Consider the following 22413-nt stretch of genomic DNA (forward strand, 5'->3'; position numbering starts at 1 on the left):
TTTAATAATATGAAATGACACCTTTTGACTTCTTGTATATGATATGATTTTGGCATTACTTCCATCTTGGTTATCTCTTCTGGGTCTGGCTCCCACTGATAACATTTAATAATGCTCATCATTGGGTTTGCTTACTTCCTGGGGAACTAAAAGCTCTACTCAGTAGCGGGTTTTTGTCTGTCATTGGGTGGAAACACCTCCGAGTTACCTGTCTTGGAGTAATGAGTTAGTAATGATTCTTTAGGGTCACTCAGTGAGATTTAGGGTGATTTTGTAGATCACCCAGAGCTTTTGGAAAGGTATCCTTGCACTTAAACAAACCTCAATAAAGGACAACACCTGTCTGGGTAGTGGCCCTTCCCATAATGCATAGCATTATACACATTCAAAAAGGTGTTTGCTTTGCATTATGAGATACTAAGGCAAATTATATGAAGTCATTAGCCTCTACATACAGGTAGCCCAGTTTCTTAGCATCTTTAATTTATAGTAAAGAACGTTAAAGAAAATAGCAGATATTTCATACTGAAATTATCAGTATATCATCAGTGTGGAACAAACAAGCATTTCAAAGAGACAAGAATATAAGGTAAGTACAATAATCAGTTAACCCACTGAAACAGTTGCCATGTGCTACAAGAACCATATTAAAATATATATATTTCTGATATTTACATAGGATAAGGGAGGGAGAAAGGGGGATGGCAATCATTCTGATTCAAATTAGGCTGGTAAAAAGGGATTCACAGCTTTCATTAAAGATACATTCATAGCAAATTATTATTTAAACCATCTTCTAGATCAGGGATCGGCAAACTGCAGCTCATGAGCCACATGTGGCTCTTTGGGTACGTACATGTGGCTCTGAAATAAAATTGAAAATGGAAATTAAACTATCATAGTTTTATTTATAAAATTTTTAAAGGATTTTATTCACATAATGGTGATTTCATTTGTTTTATAGGTCTCGCAAAACTTCGTGGCACTAAGATACATAATGTCTGGGAGGGGAAAGCGAGCGTGAAGGGGGGGGATACAGAGGGAGTGGAGAGGATGGTTGAGCACATGGTAGGCAGGGCAGCTAAACAAAGTGACTGATTAGGTTTTAGGGTGCCTTGACATCTGAGGTCATTTGCAGAGCAACAAAGCAACTAATAAGTGAGCACACGGGCACCCTCTACTGGACAAGGCAACATTGGCAATGGCGAAATGTGAAAGCAAATTCCATGTTGCTTTGCTGTTTCTGCAACTTAGTATTCTCTTTTGGCTGGGTGCATCCAGAAACAACTGCATTAAGGTGATAAAGGCAACCTGGCAATTATTATTATAAAGGAAATTATTTTAAATATATATATATATATATATATATATAAATAATATTGGTTTTATTAAATTTAGATACGTTGACGGTCGCGATTTACCACACCGTGTTTTATTTCACGTGCAACTTTTAAAATAAAGTGTTACTGGTGAGATTTATTTTTATTATATTTTTGAATTATTGTCATTTATTATTTTGAATAATCACTTAGTTCTTTTTATATAATGTATTTATATAACGTGTTAAATAAAATATATTGTTTAGGGTGCTTTTCAACAGGCTACGAAGAAAAAACTAAGTAAAACAACAGATGAGCATCGTGACTTTAAAACTGAACTCAGGTGGCCTTCCAACTTGTCTTATTTGCCAAGAAAAACTGGCGCTCAACAAAAAGTCAAATATCGAGAGACACTTCACGACAAAAACATGCCATTTGCCAGAAAATATCCTGTTGGTGACACGAGAAAGAGAGCAGTGAAGAACTTCAGAAAAATGTTGAAAAATCATGTTCTGTATTTAATTATTGGAGAGAGGCTGCCAATGATGTTAATATTGCAAGCTTCATAGTGAGTCAGGAGATCGTTGAGAGAAAAATCATTCACAGATGGTGAATACATAATGTTGTTTTGTTAATGCATCTGAAGAACTTTTTTGAAATTTCAAAAACAAAGCAGAGATTTTAGATAAAATTAAAAACATACCATTATCTGCCAAAACAGTAGCAGATAGGACAGTTACAATGTCCTCAAATGTGACCAACCAACAAGTCGAAGATGTTAAATTAGCTTCAGCTTTAGCAACTGTGGTAGAGGAGTCTTGCGACATCAAGGACACAGCCCAAGTTTCTTTTTTTGTGCGGTATGTATCATCTGAGGGTCTGTGAGAAAAAACTTCTGGGATTATTGCCACTCAAGGGTCAAACGCGTGAAGAGGACATAGCAAATGTCGTCCTTGAATACATGGAAAAAAATCATATCCCACTCAATAAAATTGTGTCGATTGCAACCGATGGTGCAAAAAAGTATAACGGGAGCGAAAAAGGGTTCGTTTCAATTTTAAAAGGAAAAATTAATCATGAAGTGATTACTTTCCATTGTATACTCGACCAGGAAGCACTTTGTGCACAAACATTTACAGAAGAAATTGGTAAAATTATGGAATTGGTAATTAAGATTACCAACACCATTTTAGCAAGGGGACTTAACCATCGACAATTTAAAGAGTTGCTAAGTGAAATGGAGGACGAGTGTTCAGATCTTCTTCAGTACAACAGGATTCGATGGCTTTCCAGAGGTGATATGTTAAAGCGTTTTGCATCTTGCATAAATGAAATCAAACTATTCCTCGACAACAAGGATGTTCAATATCCAGAATTAACAGTAGATCAGTGGTTACAAAAATTGTACTTTATGGTGGACATTATATCACAACTGAATCAGCTCAATCATAAATTACAAGGCAAGGGAAATACTGTTTTTCAATGCTAGAGGAAATTACTTTGTTTGAAAAAAAAAATTGATTCTGTTCGCTGAAGATTTAGAGAGGAAAATGTTTGGGAAATGAATTAGAGTTTTTGTTCATTTCCCAAACTTGTCTCAATATCGTGGAGAAAACAATGCCCTCATTAACAAAGATTATTTCAAGACAGCAGTTTTAAACATGAGAGAATCTTTTCTTCAAAGGTTTCAGGAATTCAGAAATAATAAAGCAACTCTAGCTTTTATTACAAATCCTCTTAATGCCAGTGTGAAGGAATTAAATTTTTCTCCATTTGATATTGACACGGCTAATTTTGCTGGACTTGCCAAGCAAAGACTTATGCAGCTCCAAATTTGTACATCTTGGTACTGAAATAGAAGAACTGGAAAAAGAAAAATGCAGTCTGATTTCACAGCACAAGCAGACTGCAATAAAAGAACTACAGAAGGAAGACTCAATGATTTTCAATACTTGGAATAGTCTTCTGGACTCATATCATGAGTTGAAAAAATTTGCATCTGGTGTTCTCAGTATCTTCGGGTCTACATATTTATGTGAGCAATCCTTTTCTAACATGAATTTCATTGAGTGTAAATTGAGGAGCCAAATTACTGATGCCAACTTGGAATCATGCCTTAAATTAAAAATGACTAGTTACAAACCAGACATACAGAAACTTTGTAAGGAAATGCAAGCTCATTGCTCACACAGATTAAAACCAATGACAGCAATTTTTTGTGTGATTTTTTCTTCATTTAACAAAGATATAATTAATATTATAACTTGTTATATATTACTATAAATTTACTACAATATTACTTTAAATTTTCCTTATTTGTAAAAATATATTTATGGCTCTCGAATAATTTTTAAATTGTTGTGAGGGACAGGTTTGGCTCTTCCATCTCAAAAGTTTGCCGACCCCTGTTCTAGATGGTTTAAATAATAATTCACCAAAGGTGGGGACAGAAAGCTCCTCATGTTTCTTCAATCTGCTTATAGATCTTTTTTTTTCTTCAGCTGAAATATTATGAATATATAACAAATTCAAATATCTTCGTAACATCCAAGGAAAAATTATCATTTGGAAGACATATCAGACAAGGGAATGTTGGTGTAAATAGTATTAACATTAGCATTACTTCCAAGCCTCAAAAGAATTCGAAAATCATCACGGGAGGTCAAACACTCACAGACCGCAATAACTATAACATCTTGTCATGAACATATTCAATGTGGAGTACTCAACACACTCATTCTGGCAATGCATTCCACTCATGAGTGTGGTGAGTGCAGAGAGACAGTGAATGTATTTAAGGCATGATGAGCTGTAGATGTAAGAGTGGAACCTCCCACAATGAGTCTCTTGACCTCATGGAGGTCTGTTGATAATAATAATAAATATTCAGCTTAACAGATTCAGTATTTGGGCAACCAAAGCAGAAAAATTCCTGTTACATGCTGCAAAACAAATGCAACAAATCAGGAAAAGCTCTCTTTATCTGGCACAACTGCATACAAAGGCTTGTTGCATTTGATGTAGGTATATTTTTTGGTATTTTTATTTTAGTTTATATTATGAAGTACTGAAATTTGTCTTAAAATATTAAAAATAGTACAATTTTGGTCATGAATAATTTATTTGGAAGTTTTACAATTTACAAGAAGATTCAAAATTATTCATCATATAGAACATAGGTTAACAAAGTGGGCAATACCGCTCCCCAGTGGGCGCTAAAGCCTTCTAAGGGGGGGAGGGGGACTATAGTGGGATCAGAAGCATTTGGTTTCATTCAGGCGGTCTAGGGGTCGGTGGCTCTTTATAGAAGAAATTAATAATATATATTTAAAAATTAATTATTTTCATGATTTTGCGATTAGATAACCATTTAAAATTTAAATATTGCATTTTAATTCATCTTATGCCCGTCTTACACAATCACTTTCTTTATCAATTTTCTATTTCAATTATTTAATCATTTGAAAATTTACCATGTCAGATAGAAATAGATGTCAATTTTCTATGTCAATGAGAAAATAGAGCATGTATATATGTGTGTATAACAGTTTATGTTTACAGTAGAATATATTAGTTATATTTCATTTCAAAATATATATAAAATATATAAAACCACTTTTCTAATTGATTTGTACAAAAATAAACCAATTTTATATAATTTAATATCACGAGTAAAAATAATAATGGCAAGAAAGAAATAAAATAGTAATTTTAGTTAGCCAAGTTAGTACTAACTTATATTGCTAACTAGAGCGAAAAAAACAAAGCAAATATTATTCGAAACTTATTATGCTGTTTTCTGTGGTTGTTTTGTAGGTTTGTTGTTTATATCTTGTGTAATTATCTTATTTATTAATTCATCATCATCATCAAATTCCTGCCATGTACCCTCAAGGAGTGTACAGGATATGATAGTACTACATGACAAAAATTACATCATTACTAACTTCCTATCTACAATTTTCCTCCAAATTAGTCTGCTACTTGTCAAGACTCCAACATTATCAGATCTTATATTTCTATTGTCTAAGGCACTTTGTACCGCATCAATCCACCTATATCTTGGTCTTCCTTTGGGTCATTTTGCTGCCAACCTGGCAGAGAACACTTGTTTTGCTAATCTTTCCTCGCCCATTCTGTTTAATTGACCATACCACCTGAGATTAGCTCTGCTAACGCATTCCTGGATGCCAACAATGTCAAGTTCTTCCCTAATATCCTTGTTTTTTATATGATATTGCTATTGATACCATCTGTTCACGCCCTATAATCTTTCTCAGGACTCTCATATCTGCGATCTCTAGTCTTTGGTCAAGTGTTTTACTTCTGACCCAGCTCTCAGAAGTTAAAACTGGTTTAAACACTGTCTTGTATGCAGCTAATTTAGTGCTCTGACTAATTTCTCTCTTATTCCATATGAATTTATTCAATTGACTTCCCACCATACCAGATTTGCTGATTCTCTTGTCTATTTCTATATTTAATTTACCATCTTCAGTAAAAATCGTGCCTAAGTAGCTGAAATGTTTTACTTGTTCCACAGGTATTACATTCACAACACAGTTGACATTTTCAATTCTGCCTATTTTAATTGTCTTCGTCTTTTTATTGCTGACCTTCATACCATATCTATTACAACAGCTATTCAATTTAGTCAGAGAATCTTGTAGCGGATTTATTTAGAAGTATAACATCATCCGCATAAAGCAAAGAGCTGACATTAACATCTCCAATTTTGATATCATGTTTAATACCACTTTCCTTCATAATGTGATCCATATAGATAATGAATAACATAGGGGATAATGTACATACTTGTCTCACACCAGATTTAACATTAAACCATCTTCCTGTACGTCCTTCAATTCTAACTGCTGACTTAAAACTCAAATAAAGACTAAGTATTGCTTGATATAATGCCCCATTGACACCATATAACTGTAGTGTATTGAATAGATTCTCTCTTGACACCTTGTCATATGCCTTTTCCAAATCGACAAAACTTAAATACAGATCTTTGTTATATTCCATGCTTTCTCAACTATTTGTCGTAAAGTGAAGATCTGATCCTAACAGCTCTATTTGGCCTGAATCCAGCTTGTTCTTCACCAAGCTTTTCTTCCACAATTCTTCTCAATCGTTTCTCAAGTATACTTGCATAGATCTTGCCAGGAACACTTAGTAGGGAAATACCTCTGTAATTCTCACTTTCAGTTTTATTTCCCTTTTTATATATGGGTACTATGAGAGCTCCACTTCAATCATCGGGAATTCGTCCCCTCTGTCCAGGCTTTCTGAACTATGCAGTGCAGCCACTGTAAGACTTTTATACCACCATACTTCAGCATTTCTGGTCGAATATCATCTACTCCTGCTACCTTTCCACATTTTAAGCATGTGATGGCTTTTTCTACTTCAAGTACGGATATGTATTCCTGACTGCATGCCTGATCAGTGTTTTTTACCACAGTGCTGTCATCATTGCTTGTTTCATTTAGCAGTTTTTCAAAGTAATTACTCCATACTTCAAGGATATCTTTTTCTTCTGTTTTTTTGTCACCTTCATCATCTCTAACTCCTTTTACAGCACTCTTTCCTCCATTCCTAAGCTTCTTCAACAACCTCCAGAATATTTTGTCACCTCCTTGATATTTATTTTCTGTATTCTTGCCAAAGTCCTACCATGACTTTTGTTTAGCTAGTTTTACACAGTGTTTAGCATTCTTGCATTTGTCTCTATATTCTCTAAGAGCACAAGCTGACTTAGTTGACAGAAACTTGTGATATGCTTTCTTCTTTTCCTTCACTGCCTCTTTAACTTTCTGTGTCCACCAGGGAGTTCTGATTTTTTTTATCCTTGCAGACAACCTCACCACATGCCTCTCTGGCTGAATCAACCAATGTTTTCTTTAGGGTTTGCAACTGAATCTCCAAGGTTTGATTCCTGTTCTCAAACTCTTTCATTTTTTCTTCAATAATCTTTGTGTATTTTTAGTCTACAGTTTACATATCCTGCTCAAGACTAAATAGTGATCACTTCCAATTTCAAATCCTCTGTACAATCTGGTGTCCTGCACCAGGGAAAAAACATCATTATCAACAATAACATAGTCAATGAGACTTTTCTTATTCCTTGCCTCTTCTCTCCATGTGAATTTGTGCACATTTTTATGTTGGAACATGGTGTTAGTAATAACCAGTCCATGGCCTGAGCAGAAATCCAACAGATATTTGACATTATTATTAGCTTTGCTCTTTTCTCCAAATTTTCATAAAATATTTTTGTATGTCTCACAATCATTTCCTACTCTGCTATTTAGATCTCCAACACGGACCAACTTTTCCTTTTTCATTGTGTCAGTTGCTTTTTCTAAAGCATCAAAAAATTCCTCCACTTATACCCTAGTAGAACCTTCTGTGGGACCATAGGCACAAATAAGTCTCATTGTCCAGTTCCCCATTCTCATATTTGCCCATATTACTCTACTTGAGATTGCCTGCCATTCAAGAAGATTAGCCTCATATTTTGTGTTGAATACTATGGCTACTCCTTCTTTTCCTTGGTTGTCATTGCCTTAATATAACATTTTGTATTTATTGCTCAGAAATATCTCACCAGTTTTTGTCTTTTTTGTTTCAGTCACCCCTATTATGTCGATCTGGTACTTATCTAATTCCACAGCTAGCTCCATTTCTTTGCCATTCAGGCTTCTTATGTTGATAGTACCGATCTTTAACTCTGGTGATGTCGAGTTGGGGTGTGTTTTCAGATTTGTTCCAGTAGCGGACTTTTCGCTGTTCGCCCTGGTTCCCTGGCGAAAACAACGGGGGCCTTGTTTAACCGGGCAACGCCCCAGCCGGCATGAAATTTTGTCATGTTGTACCATCATTTTTTATTTTGGTTTAACCAATAAGAATACAATTTGGTCGACTAAATCCCAAATTGCCAGCCCACCCTCGTTCGTTCAGTATCCATGTAGATACACAACAGGGTGCACCACGAGAAGGTGAGGATTGGACATTAGGTCAGAAGCCCTGGTTGGTTCTCCGCATTCCTTTAAAGGCTACGTGGAGGTCTCCTCTCAGTTATACAGCTTTGATCCTTAATTATTCGGACAATGTCGTAGTCAGACGAACAAAATGCGCTTTCGCGTGTAAAATAAAAAATTGGATGTGTCATGCAGGATATTTTAACTTCTATTTTTTTATATACTTAAAAAATGTATTCATTTTTTGCTATTGTAAAAATTGATTGCCATACAGGCTTTAGTCTATCCACGCAGCAGACAAGTCTTAACTAGTAGTATGTCGGTCAACTATTACGTAGGTAATTCACTGAATTCAGAATGTTTTGACAGGAATACGGGTGCTTGCAGTGACTTGTTCACAGCACGAGTACAATGGTATCGCAAACAAGTCAATGCATGCAAGTCGATTCAGGCTACATTTCAAATCTATAAATATCAGTGGTTTAGGAATAAGTTTCATTATTTTTTATGTGCTTTGCCAACAATCATCAGTCAAAAGTGTGATAGATAAGTGGAGTCATACAAAGTGTAAATTAAATCTTTTATTTTGTGAATATTTTTGCAAATTTTATATCTTCATTATGTCTGAATATAAGAAGAAATGTCGACAGTATAGTAATGAGTATTTAAAATATGGTTTTATTCAGTCTCCTTCAAACCAATTATTACCCATGTGCTTGATTTGCCAAAAAGTGTTTTCAAACGAAGCCTTCTAGGCTACAAGAGCATTTGACTAAAATGCATGCTGACAAAAAGTATAAAGATTTGTCCTATTTTCAAGTACTAGAAGAAAAATATTTTAAACATCTAACTATATCAAAACTTTTTATGTCGTCCACTAAACAAGATAATGACGGATTACAAGCTTCTTATAATATTTCATTATTAATTGCAAAAGCGGGAAAACCACACACAATTGGTGAGGAATTAATCTTGCCAGCAGTAAAAGAAGTAATAAACACTGTGCTTCATAAGCCAGCATCAGATATCACCAGGAAAATTCCTTTGAGCAATAATTCAGTGTGCAAAGAAGAATCGATGAAATGGCTGAAGACGGTGAAAAATCATTGTGCAATTATTTGAAGACATGCCAATTTTCCATTCAAATCGATGAATCAACTCTCCCAAATAATGAACCACTACTCTTATCATACGTACGATTCATAAAAGAAGAAAAAGTTTGTTAAGAATTATTATTTGCTAAAATCTTGGAAGCGGATACAAAGGGAGAATCTATGTTTAATATCATGAATAAGTAATATTTTGTCTGCTGCTACTGATGGTGCTCCAGCAATGACAGGGTGCCACAAGGGTTTCATAGCACATTTGAAACAAGCAGTACCAAATGTACTCACTATACATTGTGTTCTTCATCATCAACATTTGGTTGCGAAAAATTTAAGTGAACGCCTGCACACGTCGCTCCATTAGGTTATTAGAGTAGTCAACAAGATTAGAAGCAATTCATTGAGTGACAGATTGTTTAGCCAACTTTGTAGTAGTGAAAACGATGAAGATTTCAATCATTTGCTGCTTCACACAGAAGTTCGCTGGCTTTCGGAAGGTATTTGTCTGAATCGATTTTACAATTTGTTTGATCCAGTACTAGAGTTCCTAGAAAACAGAGACGACGGATTGCGGGCCAACCTGATTACATCCAAAAATGACATCGCTTATTTGACAGATCTCAATAAAATATTTAATGAAGTCAATCTACAACTACAAGGTGATGAACTGAATTTAATAAAAACAAAAAACGTTATTGCCGCTTTTGTAGGGAAACTTCTTCTGTTCAAGCGGAATATGGGCCAAGGGGAATATAGCCACTTTTCAAATTTATCAGCAGTGTCTCTCAAAAAGGAAGATTTACTTACATAATGCCAATACTTGGAGGTTCTCCATGCTGATTTCAATGAGCAATTCAAGGATATTCTAAACATGAATATACCAAATTGGGTTCTAGATCCTTTCTCACATGTAAGCACAGCAGGATCATCAAATTTAGAAGTGGAACTCACAAAACTCACAACAAATGAAGAACTAAAAATAAAATTCAAAACTGGATACCAAGAGTTCTGGCTTCAAAAATCAATACCGACACTGTACCCTGGATTATGGGAAATAGTGCATAAATTTTTAATTGCATTTCCATCTTCTTATTTGGCTGAGCGTGGGTTTAGTGCTGTAGTGAATTTACTATCTAAGAAAAGGAACCGATTGCATATAACTGAGCGTGGCGATTTACGACTGTTTTTAACGAAAGTTGAACCCGATATTAACAAACTTTTAAAAAAGCACCAGGCTCATCCTTCACATTAATTTGTTATTTTTTCTTTGTATTTTTACTTTGTAAGTTCGAAATAAACCATCTAATACATTTGATGGCATTTTAATTATTACAATACGATTCTTACTAATGTAATGCAATCTCTTAATATGTATTCCGAATTTTCATATTTAAACCATTGTATGAAACTTTCCATTAATTTGTTATTTTTGCTTTGTATTTTTACTTTATAAGTTAGAAATAAACAATTTTGTAATATATTTAATGGTGTTTTAATTATTACAATAAGATTCTTACTAATGCAATGCAATCTCTTAATTGTATTCCACATTTTTATTTAAACCATTGTATGAAACTGTGCATAATGTTATTCGAGCATACATTTTACAATCTTTACATATGGGCTACGTTTCACCAAAATCGGTATAGCAATAACTGTGTTCAAGATGAAGCACATATTGGCCACTTCTTTTTAAAAATTTAATGGCATAAGTAGTAATGTATCATTAGTTGCTATTTACGTCAAAAATATCAAACGGCTTGAATGCGGAAAACTGTAATAATGAGGTTCTTGTGTAGAGGCTTAAGTGCTGTGAGGACATTATGTTGGAGGTTTAATGGACTTTTTACAGCACTCACAAAGAATTAAAATAGAATTTAATACTTCCTATATTTCGTCCTAGTCACTAGGACATCTACGGGGATTACAAAGACAATTAATGTAACATGCACACAAAAACTTACAATACTAAGCCCAACCACGTGGGTGACAATAAAGTCCTATCTAGGTGGAGCGCCCTCTAAGGGCAGTTGTAGGTGGCCTGGAATGTAAGGTGGGACCTCTGGCGATGACTGTTTCCCAAATCTTCGGAAGCTTAATGCAACCGTATTTGTTAAGATTTGGTTGGTTTTTGAGAGCTGCTGCTGCTTCTAAGAAAAGTCAGCAAATTCAAGAAAGAGAGACTTTTCTTAGAAGCAGCAGCAGCTCTCAAAAACCAACCAAATCTTAACAAATACGGTTGCATTAAGCTTCCGAAGATTTGGGAAACAGTCATCGCCAGAGGTCCCACCTTACATTCCAGGCCACCTACAACTGCCCTTAGAGGGCGCTCCACCTAGATAGGACTTTATTGTCACCCACGTGGTTGGGCTTAGTATTGTAAGTTTTTGTGTGCATGTTACATTAATTGTCTTTGTAATCCCCGTAGATGTCCTAGTGACTAGGACGAAATATAGGAAGTATTAAATTCTATTTTAATTCTTTGTGAGTGCTGTAAAAAGTCCATTAAACCTCCAACATAATGTAATAATGAGGGACGTTACAAAATTTATGTCTTGCAAAGTGGGTGGTGGCCTGAAAAAGTTTGGGAACCTATGATATAGAAACACAAGCAGCAATGAATTTCCAAATCAAAATGAAACTGAAATATCAAATCTGAATGCAAGAAGAAGCAAGCAGTCAGAATCACCAAAATAATAAAGGTTATTGACATTAACGAATAATCTAAAAAAAAAAAAGACGACGACAACAAAGGCAAAATCTTTGCATTATGGCTGAAATTAATGCATCAGAAGGCCATATTCAGCTGTGTAGAATAAAAAGGATTTTCAAGGGCTTATGAGACTTGGCTTATATTTGGCTGAGACTTGGTACTAAAGAGATAAAAGATAATAATAAAAATTAAAAAAATGCAGCATGTTTGCCACAGTTACTATATTGAAATTTATGTGCTTCTTAAAGAGTCCTATTCCAAATGAATTTATCGTTGCACAATGAACAAGAGAGTGGCTTAAAAAAGAAAAAAAAAAAAAGACTAATTTTGTAAATTATTCACATTACATAATAAAGTGAGCTATGCAACATTTATTTTAAAAAAAGGTTCTTACTTTTTTCTTTAGTTTCTTTTTTTCTTTATGACTCAGTTTCTGCTTAGGTTTCTCCTCATCTGAAATTAGAACATAATTAATCCCTTAATATTTTGTACATATAAAAATAAACTGGATAAAATATATCTTTTATTCTGGAAAAGAAAATATATTTATAATACATAATTAGTAGAGCTTAGTGGTCAATGGAGCTACCTGCTAAGCTCTGCTAAATTTTGTATTATCTGATATTAGTAGTGACATGAAACTTTACTTTCAGAAAAATTTAAGTTCTAGTTTATTTATTTGTTTGTTTTATCTTATACATGTTATTAAATTGCCTTTAATGCATTATACTCATTTTATTATATTCTAGCCTTCACATGCTAAATGGATCACAAATACCCATTGACACATAAGAATCAGCTCTTAAAAAAGAACAGCATCCAATTCTTGATATGCATCCTCCAGGGGAGTACAGCATATTATGACAGCACTATATGAAAAGTTTACATTATTACTAACTTTCTATTGATGATTTTCCTCCAGATTAGTCTGTTGTTTGCCAGACTTCAATACTGACAGATTTTTTTTTATTTTTTTTTATTTTTTATCATCCTCTGGGTCTTCTTTCTATCTATCATCATCCTAGCATCAAATGCCTGTTTTGCCAACCTTTCCTCTCATGTTCTATTAAAGTGCCCACACCACATTAGATAAGCTCTGCTTACACATGCCAGAATGGTAAATTCCGGCATGTATAACCAAGATCTTTCCTATTATCTTCATCTTTAATATGATTCTCCCACTGATAACATCTGTTCACTACCCTAATTTTTCTCAGAACACTCATATCTGTGGTCTCTATCATCAACTGTCTTATTTCTAACCAAACCTTCATATTGTTACACCTGATATCTTAAGAATGTAGAATACTCAGCTATCATGGTGTAACATGAAGAGAAATAAATTAAAAACCCTGCATAAAGGCTAATAGCTAATTTAAATGAATTATTTAAAAGAAAAAGGAAATATTCTTGCATCCAATAAAATATATATAAAATAAAGGTGTTTGGTTGAACTAACTAACAAAAGGAAAGAATATATTAATATTGTGATATGATTTAAAAGAGAAAATTTAACTAAATAAGACAGAAAAGGATTAGTCATAAGAGATGGTATGTGAGAGGCTAGAGATTAAAAATATTAAGTGAATTCATAGAAAAATTTTGGAAAGGGGATTAAGTTAGAGGCTAGCGGAAGAAAAACAACAGACTATCGCTCAGGGCCGATTCCCGGATTGAGACATCGTTTGGCTCGCCGACCAAAGGACGTTCGGCAGAGAAAAAAAAACGCCACCCTAATTGGTCGGTGAAGTAAAAACAAGTAGGGGTCGGAGAAAAGAAGTTAAAGAGGGTGCCGTTAGGAGAGCAAGTATAAAAGGGTTGGAAACTCCCCCCCAGAAGGTTTTTGTTTTATGTTTTGGTTCTGTTCCCGAGGAGTTTTCTACGAGCTTCGTGGCATAGGTTTCATGCGGTTTTCCTGAGTGGAGATTGGGGTTATATCTCCGTCGTCACAACATGGAAACAAAAGTGAGCGGGATTTCGATTCCAGATTTCCTATGTAAGAAGCGAAGAATGCCATAGAGTCAGAGAAAAGGAAACACATTCTTTGTGTTTCAACTTCAGTGACAACCACGAGAAAGGGAAAGCTGTAGAGATATCGATATCCACGTCGCGAGTTGTACAGCCGTTATATAGATGATTCAAAGTGTGTTCTAAGTTACAAGAGGTTAAGACCGCGTAAGCAAAGTTCAATTCCAAAAGGAACGTAGGAGAAACAGATTATCGGAGAGGTTATACCAAGCTAGTTCAATCAGAAAAAGGTAAAGGCCCATATGAAAAACTCAAGAAAGAAAGGTACTGTACAATATATCTAATGTTAATTAAAATTTGTCTGTAATAGGTATCATTATTCTAATACGGAACTATTGAAGTGACCAAGGAAAATTTATACTAGGACTTTAGTATCTGACAGAATATATTAAAAGTAAGCTGGCTAGTGTTAATGTTATATGAATAATTAAGTGTCCTGAGAATTTTGCATGTCTATTGTAACGTATAGGAAAGTTAAAATGTCATAGTTGTGTGTTAGTGCAGTAAAAGGTTTAGTTAATCTACTTAAGTTTGGATAGTTAAATAGTGTGAATTAATCTTATATGTCAGTGTCAAATGAATTTATGTATTGAATGTGTATGGCGGCATGATTGTAATACCCATTATTGGATCATAGCCTAATTACTTGTAATAAGTTAATGTTAGTTTGTAAGTATTTAGTTTAGCATTGAATTGAGTAAAAAAAAAATTGAATTGTACCATGTAAAAATCTTTAATAAACCTTTTGTCCAATGATAAAACAGTTGTCTGAAATTGCTGTCCAATGCACCACTTGAAAAATTACGAACCTAATCACGCAGGAAATTAATGTGTTAAGAAATGAGATAAAGTGTCACGACTGCAACATTGTTTCACTTTCAGACATATTTGAGTTCTTTCTCCTTGTTTTTGTATATAATATCTCAAACTAAATATCCCAAAAGGCGCAGTATAAATACAAATATTAGGGGTACTAAGGGGAGAATTAACTTAAGTATTAGTAAAAATTTTGGTGATATCTCGTGCGTAGATAACAGTTGAACATAGATAAAGGGGAAATAACTAGATAGAATAAAAATCATAAATTGGGACACAACAATATCCATAATTTAAAATAGGTTTGAACACCTGTCTTGTATACAGGTAGTTTAACGTTTTGAGTGATTTTTCTCTTATTCCATACAAATTTATTCAACTGACTACCCATAGTATCAGTTTTGCTTATTCTACTGTCTATTTCCACATTTAATTTAATTTACCACCATCACTAAAAATGTGCCTAAACAGCTGAAATATTTTATCTGTTCTACAGATTCTGCATAAAAAATGGAATTGATGTTTTCATCAACTCCATCAACATTCTTATTTTCATAGTTTTTATCTTTTTATCAATGATTCATGTCATATTTGTTAAAGAAATTATTCAATTCAGTTATGGAATCCTTAAGCCTTATGCTTTAGAAATGAATATCACCCACATAAAGTATACAGAAAAGCTGAATATCTTGTGAATTGCAGAATGAAAACTGAATCTAGGGGTGACGTTACAGTTGAACATGTTAAGCGGTAGAAGTGAAAAAAAGATATGTTTTTGTTATGATTTATTAGTTTTTACTTTAATTTACAGGGGACCTAAGCTAGATAGAACATATAATCTGTGGGTAGTTTGCAGTTGGGGAAACTGTATCTAAACATAATATTTCAGTATAGTTTGTAGTATTCTTTGTGCAGTGTTTAAATAATGGTGGCAGCAGAAACTCAGTTTGCCAATGACTTATCACCAAGTCTGTCCCCATTTAAAGACTACATTTTGCATAGCATACTACAGGATTTTATGGTATGCAGGGCTTGCAGCATGTATAGATCCTGGCAGTTAGAAATGTGGCAAGCGAGATCAGGGAGTGCATATCGGTGAAAATAGGAAGAACTTTGTGATTTAGAAATTAGCATAACAGACGTCAGTCGGCAGTGTCAGAAATGGGTATATACCAACCAAGAGAAATAGTAGTGTGATAGTGAGAAATTGTAGGTGAGGAAAACAAGTGGAATGTGAATGAAAATATAAAAGTAGGGAATGCAACAGGCTTGGAACATCATGAGGTTTTCATAGATGGTGTTGACTGAGAGGATGAACATTGAGCAAGAGTAGGAGGCTTACAGAGAGAGAGAGAGAGATGTGCTGAAAGAAGAAGTGGAATGTAACAGGAACAAGTTGAGAAGCTTGAAAGAAGAGAATAGGTGACTGGAAACAACAAATATAAAGCAAATCAGAACAGGAGTGAGAGAGAATTATGGGAATGATAGAAGAGAATAATAGAACCAGTGAAAGAGATGGAATGAGAGAAAGGCAAGACAGTGCAGGAACCAGGGATGGAGAGATGACAGGTAAGTGGAGAAACAAAGAAAAAGTGTTAAGGGGGGGGGATAGAGAGAGAGGGATGCAGATGAGTAATGAAGAAACAGGTAAGAGGTGTGATATATGGAGATTCGATGGCCAGAGGAATGTTTGCATGGAGGAATGATATAGCAATTAAGCAAGATGAAAGGACGGATGAGATGATTGTGATTGTGGGCATGAATGACTTGAGAGGCAAGGTAAATTGGGAGGCAAGAGATCAGAGGTTCGTGCTTGATGTTGTACGGAAGAAGAAGACTGAGATAGGGAAGATGGTGGGTTGCCCAGGTACGATAATGCAGAGCTGCAGAGTCATAAAACATGTGATTATGACTAGCTGAGGAGTCAGCTTTCAGTAGAGCCATAGTATAAGCAAATGGAGGCAAGAGATGTCAATGGTGCATGGGAGAAAGTCAAGGGGTGCTTGAAAGAAGCAGTATCTGAATGTATACCTAAAGTCAGAAGGATAAATCAGGCAGGAGTTCATTGAATGAACAGCTTTATTAAGCAGGAGTTGCACACAAAGAAAATGTTGTGGAGGGATTATAAATTAGAAAGGTGATCAGCATACGGTGCAGGCAAGAAAGGTTACCAGTATGGTAAGGAAAGCTGAAGCTAATTAAGAGAGAAAGCTGATTAGGCCAAAAGAACCCCTATGATATTCTTTCACTATGCGGCAAGTTAAAGGAAGAATGACTATGGAAGGATGACTTTAAAAAGTGTTCATGGTGGAAAGGTAACAGAACCAATCCAAATAGTTGAATTACTGAGTGAGCATTTTTCAGGGATGTACCATCTAGGAGGTGACATTGCAATGCCAGATGTGATACTGACTGATTAGAGAACAGAGGTTGAAGAAATGGAGGTACTAAAAATATTGCAGAACCGGCATAAAGGTTTCTAATTCAGTGGCTGAAGTGTGTGTAGCTACTCAGTGATACTGCCGGACTCTGGAACGCCATATGACAAGAGTCTACATAAAAATCTGTTGCATAAGTTAAGACAAATGAAGCAGATATGTATCAGGTGATATGGATTACAGGGTGGCTGATGGACAGATAGAGTGGTTTATGGTGGAATTGAGTGCAAAAGTATGGTACACCAAATGACCAGTAGTGTACCACAGGGTTCAGTATATGGTACTCTGTTATTTAATTTGTTTATCAATTTTATAAGAAATGATTCGACAGGTAATATTCAGTTGTTTGCTGATAATGCTAAACTGGAATGTTGGAGCAGAGATAGAGTATTATTCTCCTGTATAAGGATTTAATAAGACCACATCTGAACTACTGCACACAGATCTGGACATCTGGATTTCATGGAGATGAAGCTGTGGAGAAGATCCAGAGGCAAGTAACAAAGATTGTCATGGGTCTGTGGAATGCTCCCTATAAGAAAAGAATGACAGTCTGTAGGCTTCAAAAAAAATTGCTGATAAGCAAAAAAAAGGAGCCATTTGATAGAAGCATTTAAGTTATAAAAGGAGTTTTATACGATTGACAATGAAGATTTTTTTTCACCAGTGAAAAAGGTGTCACCAGTGGAAGTTGAGTAGGAATGTGGTTAGCAAGGGTGTTGATTTTTTGCTGGGCAGTTGTGAATAAGAGGAATGGTTTGACAGAGGTGGTTGTGGACACCACATCAGTGAATGAGTTCAAGGAGATGTATGATAGGTACTATATGAATAATTGCTACATCATCAACAACATCAAATTCCTGCCATGTACCCTCAAGGAGTGTATAGGATATGATAGTACTACATGAAAAAATTACATCATTACTAACTTCCTATCTATAATTTTCCTCCAAATCAGTCTGTTACTTGTCAAGACTCCAACATTATCAGATCTTATATTTCTATCATCTAAGGCACTTTGTACCGTATCAATCCACCTATATCTTGATTTTCCTCTGGGTCGTTTTCCTGCCAACCTGGCAGAGAACACTTGTTTTGCTAATCTTTTCTCTCCCATTCAATTTAAGATTAGCTCTGAGATTAGCTCTGCTAACGCATTCCGGGATACTGACAATGTCAAGTTCTTTCCTAATATCCTCATTTTTAATATGATACTGCCATTGATGCCATCTGTTCACGCCCTATAATCTTTCTCAGGACTCTCATATCCGTGGTCTCTAGTCTTTGGTCAAGTGTTTTACTTCTGACCAAGCTCTCAGATCCATAAGTTAAAACTGGTTTGAACACTATCTTGTATAGAGCTAATTTAGTGTTCCAACTAATTTCTCTTATTCCATATGAATTTATTCAATTGACATCCCACCATTCCAGCTTTGCTGATTCTGTTTTCTATTTCTATATTTAATTTACTATCTTCAGTAAAAATCGTGCCTAAGTAGCTGAAATGTTTTACTTGTTCCACAGGTTCTCCGTTCACAATGCAGTTGACATTTTCAACGATTCTGCCTATTTTCATTGTCTTTGTCTTTTTATTGCTGACCTTCATACCATATCTATTACAACAGTTATTCAATTTAGTCAGAGAATCTTGCAGACTTGTAGCAGATTTATTTAGAAGTATAACATCATTCGTATAAAGCAAAGAGCCGACATTAACATCTCCAATTTTGATATCATGTTTAATACCACTTTCCTTCATAATGTGATCCACATAGATAATGAATAACATAGGGGATAATGTACATACTTGTCTCACACCAGATTTAACATTAAACCATCTTCCTGTACGTCCTTCAATTCTAACTGCTGACTTACAACTCAAATAAAGACTAAGTATTGCTTGATATAATGCCCCATTGACACCATATAACTGTATTGTATTGAATAGATTCTCTCTTGACACCATGTCATATGCCTTTTCCAAATCGACAAAACTTAAATACAGATCTTTGTTATATTCCCATGCTTTCTCAACTATTTGTCATAAAGTGAAGATCTGATCCTAACAGCCTCTATTTGGCCTGAATCCAGCTTGTTCTTCACCAAGCTTTTCTTCCACAATTCTTCTCAATTGTTTCTCAAGTATACTTGCATAGATCTTGCCAGGAACACTTAGTAGGGAAATACCTCTGTAATTCTCACTTTCAGTTTTATTTCCCTTTTTATATATGGGTACTATGAGAGCTCAACTTCAATCATCGGGAATTCGTCCCCTCTGTCAAGGCTTTCTGAACTATGCAGTGCAGCCACTGTAAGACTTTTATACCACCATACTTCAGCATTTCTGGTCGAATATCATCTACTCCTGCTGCATTTTAAGCCTGTGATGGCTTTTTCTACTTCAAGTATGGATATGTATTCCTGACTGCATGCCTGATCAGTGTTTTTTACCACAGTGCTGTCATCATTGCTTGTTTCATTTAGCAGTTTTTCAAAGTAATTACTCCATACTTCAAGGATATCTTTTTCTCCTGTTTTCATGTCACCTTTATCATCTCTAACTCCTTTTACAGCACTCTTTCCTCCATTCCTAAGCTTCTTCAACAACCTCCAGAATATTTTGCCACCTTCTTGATATTTATTTTCTGTATTCTTGCCAAAGTCCTCCCATGACTTTTGTTTAGCTAGTTTTACACACTGTTTAGCTTTCTTACATTTGTCTCTGTATTCTGTAAGAGTAAATGCTGACTTATTTGCAAAGAACTTTTGATATGCTTTCTTCCTTTCCTTCACTGCCTCTTTAACTTCCTGTGTCCACCATGGAGTTCTAATTTTTCTATCCTTCCAGACAACTTCACCACATGCCTCTCTAGCTGAATCAATCAGGGCTTTTCTTCAAGGCTTGCCACTGAATCTTCAAGGTTTGATTCCTGTTCTCAAACTCTTTCATTTTTTCTTCAATAATCTTTGTGTATTTTAGTCTACAGTTCACAACTGAGAGAGCTGCTCAACTTTTATTCGCTTTAAAACTTTCTTACATGTTATTCTTTTCAATATGAAATTCAATTTTATCCTGCTCAAGACTAAATAGTGATCACTTCCAATTTCAAATCCTCTGTACAATCTGGTGTCCTGCACCAGGGAGAAAACATCATTATCAACAATAACATAGTCAATGAGACTTTTCTTATTCCTTGCCTCTTCTCTCCATGTGAATTTGTGCACATTTTTATGTTGGAACATGGTGTTAGTAATAACCAGTCCATGGCCTGAGCAGAAATCCAACAGATATTTGCCATTATTATTAGTTTTGCTCTTTTCTCCAAATTTTCATAAAATATTTTTGTATGTCTCACAATCATTTCCTACTCTGCTATTTAGATCTCCAACAAGGACCAACTTTTCCTTTTTCATTGTGTCAGTTGCTTTTTCTAAAGCATCAAAAAATTCCTCCACTTATACCCTAGTAGAACCTTCTGTGGGACCATAGGCACAAATAAGTCTCATTGTCCAGTTCCCCATTCTCATATTTGCCCGCATTACTCTACTTGAGATTGCCTGCCATTCAAGAAGATTAGCCTCATATTTTGTGTTGAATACTATGGCTACTCCTTCTTTTCCTTGGTTGTCATTGCCTTAATATAACATTTTGTATTTATTGCTCAGAAATATCTCACCAGTTTTTGTCTTTTTTGTTTCAGTCACCCTTATTATGTCGATCTGGTACTTATCTAATTCCACAGCTAGCTACATTTCTTTGCCATTCAGGCTTCTTATGTTGATAGTACCGATCTTTAACTCTGGTGATGTCGAGTTGGGGTGTGTTTTCAGATTTGTTCCAGTAGCTGACTTTTCGCTGTTCGCCCTGGTTCTCTGGCAAAAACAACGGGGGCCTTGTTTAACTGGGCGACGCCCCAGCCGGCATGAAATTTTGTCATGTTGTACCATCATTTTTTATTTTGGTTTAACCAATAACAATACAATTTGGTTGGCTAAATCCCAAATTGCCAGCCCATCCTCGTTCGTTCAGTATCCAAGTAGATACCCAACAGGTTGCACCACAAGAAGGTGAGGACTGGATATTAGGTCAGAAGCTCTGGTCAGTTCTCTGCATTCCTTTAAAGGCTATATGGAGGTCTCCTCTCAGTTATACAGCTTTGACCCTTAAGCACCCCGAATAATTGCTAGTGTGTATGAATAATGGATCTACCATGATGAGTTATCAGCCTCAACGGATATACCTATTATTATTATTGCAAGTCTTCCCAAGACTTTTGTTCACCTGTTTTTAAACAGCATAGCTTTCTTAGATTTTCTCTCTATCTAAGGGGCGGCTCGTGCATAGGCACTGCGGAACTGCAGCAGTCCCCGATTTTTCTCGATATATAAATATATTTATTAAATTATTTATATTTGCTTGTAATATTTAATTTTATCATCAACAGTCCTATACAATTCTCTTATTTTGTATAAAAAATAATTAAAATCCATCTTGTAGCACTTAGGAGGGCGAAGGACACTAGCAGTACTGTGTTTACCACAGTGTCATATTGCTACGCAGGAAGGCATATGCACGTCATAGCAAGATGCGAGCTATTAGCATAATGCGGCACTGTCCATCGCACAGTTCCACTGTTGTTTATATGCAGTTTGCGCCAGTAGTAGAGTGTTCATAGTGCTTATTGTGTTTACTCCGTCTCTTTAAATATTTGGACATTACAATTAAAGGATTTAATTGTAATGTCCAAAAATTGTAAATCCATTCCTTTAATTACAATTAAAGGAATGGATTTTATTTTTAAGTAATTTTGAATTATACTAAACTGTATAATTTTATCGATAATAAAAAATATTTTTCATGAAAAACAAGAAGAATATATTTTATTTTTAAGTAATTTTGAATTATACCAAACTGTATAACTTTATTGATAATAAACAATATTTTTCCATGTTTAATTTTCTTTTTTAATTTTTACCATAGTTCTGATATTTTATCCAAACACG

General features: G+C 35.0%; 1 protein-coding gene across 1 annotated transcript in view; it reads right to left on the reverse strand.

Moving 5' to 3' along the window:
- LOC150108679 (ATP-binding cassette sub-family F member 1) overlaps positions 1-22413 on the reverse strand; it is a 228912-nt gene that overhangs the window by 200983 nt on the left and 5516 nt on the right. Inside the window, exon 2 of the mRNA XM_090416145.1 lies at positions 12522-12580. Within this exon, the coding sequence (XP_090272271.1) occupies positions 12522-12580 (59 nt within the window). The remainder of the gene's footprint in view (positions 1-12521; positions 12581-22413) is intronic.

This window comes from Typopeltis vanoorti, chromosome 3 (assembly GCF_054136105.1).
Source record: "Typopeltis vanoorti isolate ZY-2024b chromosome 3, IOZ_Tvanoo_1.0, whole genome shotgun sequence".
Lineage (NCBI taxonomy): Eukaryota > Metazoa > Arthropoda > Arachnida > Uropygi > Thelyphonidae > Typopeltis > Typopeltis vanoorti.